At 40.3% G+C, this 6,886-nt stretch overlaps 1 protein-coding gene across 1 annotated transcript; it reads right to left on the reverse strand.

Moving 5' to 3' along the window:
* Window positions 1–1,664: 1,664 nt before the first annotated feature.
* On the reverse strand, window positions 1,665–6,298 carry LOC125540421 (4-hydroxy-7-methoxy-3-oxo-3,4-dihydro-2H-1,4-benzoxazin-2-yl glucoside beta-D-glucosidase 1d, chloroplastic). The gene is made up of 12 exons (XM_048704039.2): window positions 5,967–6,298; window positions 5,727–5,796; window positions 5,399–5,457; window positions 4,817–4,892; window positions 4,602–4,673; window positions 4,422–4,509; window positions 3,811–4,069; window positions 3,374–3,707; window positions 3,233–3,267; window positions 2,891–2,993; window positions 2,433–2,538; window positions 1,665–2,215 (listed from the first exon to the last, which is right to left on the reverse strand). Exons 1-12 carry the CDS (start codon window positions 6,240–6,242, stop codon window positions 1,999–2,001), a joined length of 1,695 nt encoding a protein of 564 aa, XP_048559996.1. The 5' UTR covers window positions 6,243–6,298; the 3' UTR covers window positions 1,665–1,998.
* Window positions 6,299–6,886: the final 588 nt, after the last annotated feature.

The raw sequence follows: 6,886 nt of genomic DNA on the forward strand, positions 1-6,886 counted from the left end.
TGATCAATAGTCACACTGAGACGACAAGTCTGATGGCTGATTTGAAACTCCCAAACCGCCTAGCACCTCCATAGAAGCTCCCAAAACGAGTCCCATCTTTCTTGTGATTTGAGGATTGGATTTCAGAAGCGGTCAATATTTGCAAGCATTGCCTTTTTTTAGGGAGCAACCAGAATGTCGCTAGAAAAAAAGGAACAACACTTATATATGTACTGCAAGCTTGACGCATACCTATAGGGTCAGGTTAAATCGAATGTTGGTGCAGTATTTGATGCTTCTCCAAGGCTTAGTGAGTGGTATACTGCGTGAGGCACTGGCCAAATGATTGTGGCAGGAACAATAAGAAAACCGATTGGTGCCAAGATGTTCTTATGACAGACGCCATCGTGCTCCACCCCGGGCTCTCTCCCGCTTTCGCTGCTGGATGCAATAGAGTGGTCATCAATTCAGATAACTTTGAATCTATAAATACGATGAAGGAGGGGGCAGATTGGCAGAAGCAGCAACAACGATCTTTGATGATTGCCATCGTTTAGCTTGTGAAATCACTTCCAGTCCTTTGAACAATGCTCTACGTACGAAACCTAATAATTTCGCCATGAGAATGGCTAGGGGGTCAGTTAGCTCTCAGTGGACCCCCCTAGCGCTTAATGACGTAACTCTTATCGCAAGTTAATAATAAGGGGTTTTAATGTCAAAACAGAAAATATGATGCCATCTCGGAGCTCGACACTTAAGATCTTAGATTTGCTCTATGAAAGAATTGCGTCGTCAAACAGAACATCCTGATTTTTAATTGAAAACTCCCTTTTTATATGTTATTGATAATATGGATTCTATGTCCTAGACTACACTATTAATTACTATGATGCCTGCCCAGACCACTGCACTCAAGATGTCGATTTTGCTCTATCAAAGAATTATGTAGTTGAAGTATAGAACAACCTAATTATTCACATTTTAGCGGAACTATCAAGAGAGATGTAATCAATTATATCATATTTCCATTTTAAATACACAACGGCAAATAGCCCTTTCTTCTCTTTTTCAGGCTGCCCATCATGAAAATTGATTTATTGATGGGTGAGCCATCGAGTGCAGAATGAAACAACAAACATACAGAGTTTTCGCTTGACATTTGCTTATGTCCCTTGGAATTACAAGCATTCGCTCTAAATATTCTCCCCAAAGAGCCTTCTAAAATAAGGCATTAGTGACTCAAGATCACCTTGTACATAGTGATGTTTTGGGAGAAGGTAATAGTGTAAACTCCACTAAATTTCATAGGGAGAAGCGGATGGGGGTGGTTCATCACCAATCTAGGGACCCTCCCAAAATCTAGTGATTTCCCATTATGTACTTCTTTTCTGCAGAAGTAGTAGAAAAGCTCTTTGATTGCCAGCATGAGAAAGGGTTTGTTTGCTAAGATATTTTTTATGCAGCATATTCTGCCAAACTCCTTTCTCATTTTCTAGATTCCAAATCCATTTCAGCATTTCCCTAAGAGGGCAACATTCTAATCTTTACAAATACATGCTATCATTAAAATAGATTTATGGATGGCTGAGTTGTTGAGGGTAGAATCCAACAGTAAACACACATAGTTTTTCCCTTGAGATTCCCCTTAAATATACCGGCCATGCATCGTCCATACTAATTCAACATAATAAAAAACAGGCATGAAGCCCCACTTTATAGATAAGTCGGCGAGTTCCACAAATACATAGTTATCGAATACGAAGGTTCACCAAGCAAAAAGGAAATAATTTGGGCTGGGCTGCAACACAGGTAAGCCCAACATAAAGAAAACAAACCAGAAGCCAGAGCGGGATGTTGAAGAGCTACACCCTCTGGAGTCAATGCTACTAATTCAACATCACCGGTAGTAAATGGCCACATTCCTTCATTTTATTGCATCCATTGGATTACTTATTCTTCAAACTGCATACCATGCATTGAGCATTGGATTATTTATTTGAACATAACATTGCTTCTCCGTCACACGGGAGCTTGCCCAGTTGGCTTGGTAGTACCAAGCAAGTGTTTTGGGACGGCGTTGAACTTGGCGAACCACTTGGCTGACTTCTTGAGCTTGCGCTTGAAGCCGTCATTTTTGTCAATGTAGACGAGGCCGAAACGTGAGCTGTAGCCGCTGCCCCACTCGAAGTTGTCAATCAAACCCCAGGTGAAGTGGCCCCGTACGTCTGCGCCTTGGCTGAAGGCACGAATATATGAAAGAGCTTAGCTTGAATTCAACCATGTGTGTATGTATACATATACATATGCATGCATGGTAAGGTACAAACATTAGTAGTACCACTGAGCGAGTAATCAATGTATTGTTAGTGTATGTGTGTGTATGTTTGTATTTATATATGTAGGCAAAGTGCAAAGTAATTAGTAAAAGGTAGGATTTTAGAGTGGGTAGTTACTCTATTGCGTCCTTGACTGCTGAGATGTGGCGCTGGAGGTAGTCTAGCCTTTTCCAGTCATCCAACGGATCTGGCATGGTTTCGTCGCCGTCCACGTCAGCGATTCCTGCACACACAAGTTAAATCCATCACACTTCACTAAAAAAACCTCTCACAAACCATCATCATGTCCATCGATAGGGAACTAGTACCACTCGACCACAAAGATTGTTTAAAGAATAGTGTGTATCAGTCTTGAGGATCATGGAAATTTAACTAGTTACTTTTGATGTCAGATTTTCAAACTTTTTATTAACTGAAAACTACCTAATTAATCAACCCCTTGACAAAAGGCCCACACGATGAGAACTGAAAAGATAATTGCTGCAAGTTAACTAAAGTTCGATATGAACCGATGATTGATCATTGGAGTACTACAAAATCCAATGCTATATATACACGTACATATCACTACTTACCGTTCTCAGTGATGAAGATGGGTGGGTTTCCGTATTTCTCCTTCATGATCAGAAGGAGGTCCGTTAGGCCTTTTGGGTACATGTAAATCCAATAAGTCCCAGTCTGCAAATGAATGTCCAAACTTTGAATTAACAAAGAGAAAAAACTTCAGATTTGTTTAAGCTTTATTGCAGAAACAAAGCATTGTCATGTCTATGCCACTTAACCTTTTTTGTTCAAAATTTTAACTAAAGTACTGGCTGACTAGTTCTACCATAAGATTTTGGTTAAAATAATCTACATTATCACTATCATCATATATGTTGTATGCAAAATCAATCAAGTAGTAGGAAGATACATACTATAGGACCGATGTCATTCCCGTCACTCCCTGTAGCTGCTCGAAGAGAAGAAAAAAGGCACATGATTAGTATGAGAACATCAAATTTCTCAAAGGATCTGTAAAGTAGTACTAAGGTTTGTCCTCAACCATATTTTCTTACTTTCTGAACTGGCGTAAGCGTCGTCGGTGTTCAGCTTTGGCGTAACGTCCGGTGAAATGTCAACATGCTTGGAGAACCTGGAGGTGTAATAATTGAGCCCCATGATGTCACATGACGAGGCTAGCTTCTCTTGCTCCTCCTTAGTGAACACGGGTAGCCGATCTCCGATCAGTGATCTCATGGAGAAGGGGTAGTCACCACGAACCACTGGCTCCAGGAACCATCCGAGGTTGTAGTCGATGGATCTTTCCCGGGCCTGATCGTCGAGGAAGGAGTCTTGGTATGGCTCGTAACCCATTACGTCAAAAGCCATCCCTATTTTGGAATCTCCATGCTGCAGTTGGTTCGTCAATATAAATAAATTAAATATACAAATGCATACCACTAGTTGTTACTTGTTTCCTAGACAATGTATATCTCTCTCTTTGTTTATGTACCATGTTGTAATGCGTTCGGAACATCTCAACAGCCTCAGCGTGAGCTAAGAGGATGTGGTGACCAGCAGTGTATGGCTCTCTGAGCGAGTCTCCTTCTGGGACGGCACAATCCATCCCCGGCGAGCACCTCCCAGGAGCATGAATCCCCTCTCCATAGGAGAAACAACAATACGTATGTGGCTCGTTAAAGGTGAACCAGTTCTTCACCCTGTCGCCGAAGCTCTCAAAGCACACCTTGGCGAATTGTTTGTAATCATCTCTGGAAGAAAATCAAACCCGAAGGATGTTCAACAATATTGTTTTTTAGCTTAACAATAAGTAGTTATGTTAGTTTACTGATGCATCATCCAATGACAATACAACATTGTTTGTGATCTGAAAAGAAACGTTTTTTAAATCATGGTCCACGAATGGCCTTCCTCTAATAGTTATATATGAAACGCGAAACCAAATCGTGTATAAGCAAAATCATTTATAAAGTAATCTTGTTCAAATCAAATTTAACAATATTATAGTTTGTAGCTTTTATACACATCGTGATTGCAATTACTGTTCTTTCTTTAGAACCATCTTCTTACAGATGAATTTTCTTTTGTTTGCTGCATACTTACACAATCTGCAGATCTAAGAAGCCGCCGTACTTGTCTTCCAGTGCTTGAGGGGTGTCCCAGTGCCAAATTGTAACATATGGCACTATGTCTGAGTTTGAAAAAACAAATAATTATTTGTGCAAGCCCTTGCGAGTCTGACTCATTAAGCACTAATCAAACCAAGAAGAAAAGGGTTTTCACCGTGACTTATCAGTGAGTTGATCAGGTTATTGTAGTAGTCGATGCCTGCCTGGTTTACTTCCCCCGTCCCATCTGAAAGCCGTGATAAACATGTGATGAAATTAGGACCCCAATATTATAACAATTCTTATCAGTTGCGTCTAATTTGTACGTGACATCTATATTGTTCGTAACTTATTCACCGTACAAAACATATATGGTTATTTTGTATTTACTTGGCAGTATTCTCGACCAAGAGATGGAGAACCTATACACTTTCATGCCCATGTCCTTCAGCGCTTTGACATCCTCCTGCCAGTCATAAATGATGACATGAATAATGATGACAAAATATTATCATGCATATTTTAATTAGAAGTGCATATTCAAAATGGTCTTTCCAAACAAAAAAAATGCAACGACATGAAATCAATCATCTCATAACATTTCTTACATGTAAAGAGCTAACTCGCATATGTAACCAATATATTAGCTTGTTACCCAAAACTCATGCATGTCCCAAAAATATGAAAGGACCACTCGCACCTTTTTCGACCAGCTTCCCAATTTTTGATTTTGGTATAATCATGGCCAGAAAACACAATTCATGTGGTAGAAAATAATTAATGTTCTTATTAACAATATTTTAATATATCCAGTTGTGATTTCCTTTGTATTTTCTTTTTTCTAATATCTCGTTTCTGTGATAAAATTGTTGAAAATTTTCCTGTTCCCTTAGCATGATTATTGTAGTTGTGCCTTGGATATTCCCACGGATGAGTTATGCGGTGCATATGACAGAGCATCCCAGTACTTACTTCATACAGATGGTAGGAGTCTGCTGCAACGTCCCCATTGGTCCTGTCCGATATGCGCTCTGTTCATAAATATACACATGAAATTAAGGAGAAGGACGCAGGAAAGAATAATACCATATGTTTATAACACTGAAAAGTAGATCTTGTTGTTGCTATATACTCCTTCCGTTCCGAATTACTCGTCGCAGAAATGGATGTATCTAGATGTATTTTAGTTTTAGATACATCCATTTCCGCGACGAGTAATTTGGAACAGAGGGAGTACATCATATATATCAACTTATGTTACATAGATAGAACAAAAATTGAGGCTGTGGGTATATGTTACCAGGATATTTGTGGCAGAAGTGGTCCCAAGTGCTTGGCCCCTTGCCATCTTCATCCCAAGCACCTTCAATCTACATGGATGACGACATATATAACATTTTGTGCAATCGAACAAACCATTAAACATGCATTTTGACATCATGCTTTCCCTTAGGTATTAGTTATCATTGAAACAGTTGGCACCATTATTTCTTTAAAATTAACAGATATACATTTGTGCTAGAAAGAAAACAATCAATACCTGGTACGCTGAAGTGGAGGCACCAAAGAGGAAGTCCTTGTCGAACCAGTCCCTTTTAGGGATTTGCCAGGGCTTGAGCTTAGTGAACACAGGCCCAATGGGCTCTGCTGGCTTTGACGGTGTGCCTGCCCTGACGGTGAGGTTACAGAACCTTCCCTTGCTCTTCTGTGATGAAGCAGCAGACCGGAGCCATAGGTTCTCACTGTTGCGTCCTGCACGGCTTCTAAGGCTAAGGTGGGTGGTGGGATTCAGGGTAGCGGCAGCAAGTAGAGCCATCTCTTGCTAGCGGCTGGCTGAAGTGTTGTGAGCAGCTTGAGGAGTGAGTTCCCTTGCAGGCTTATGCATCTATTTATAGATGCGGATGGAGAATCTGTCAAGTGGGGGTGGTGGTGGGATGAGAATGAAGCTGCGGCTGGAACCCTAGCTAAGACACAAGGCAATTGGCTAACCTGGTGGGAGCTCTTTGTAACTTACCACTGTGCATTCCAGCAGCTCACCCCAAAACAAGTATGGCAGAGGAGCGTATCCCTCTGGGTCAAATGTAACAAAAAAAATGTGTTTTTTAAATAAATTAAAGAGAACATTGAAAAGTTGTACTTGTAGACATGTAGACATTCGAATGGCACACATATATATTTGAACACACTAAGTTAAAAAGAAATGGCCAAACTGGGCTCTTTAAATACCAATCTCTCTACCCTAATTGACATGTTGAAACTCTTCTTATCTTAAGCTAATTAACAGTAGTTTCAAATTTTTACCCCCTACGTTGTGCATGTAATATATTCGGAAATTGATTGCGGGGTATCGACAAACAATTTTCTACACACATGTTGGGGCAGCTGCCTTATGTTAGGCATTGCGGCTTATCAGGAAGGGCATGGTTTTTAATAATAAATGTGTTTCATCTCCTTTGCAGG

Source organism: Triticum urartu, chromosome 2A (assembly GCF_056163025.1).
Source record: "Triticum urartu cultivar PI428250 chromosome 2A, HENAU_Tu73, whole genome shotgun sequence".
In the NCBI taxonomy this organism is placed as follows: Eukaryota; Viridiplantae; Streptophyta; class Magnoliopsida; order Poales; family Poaceae; genus Triticum; species Triticum urartu.

Excerpts from the sequence above, each read along its gene's own strand:
- LOC125540421 (XM_048704039.2), bottom strand. The coding sequence starts at position 6,242 with ATGGCTCTACTTGCTGCCGCTACCCTGAATCCCACCACCCACCTTAGC. Across the intron at positions 5,458-5,726 it reads CTTCTGCCACAAATATCCTG|AGCGCATATCGGACAGGACC; the intron begins GTAACATATACC and ends ATTTATGAACAG. Across the intron at positions 3,268-3,373 it reads CGCTTACGCCAGTTCAGAAA|CTACAGGGAGTGACGGGAAT; the intron begins GTAAGAAAATAT and ends CTCTTCGAGCAG.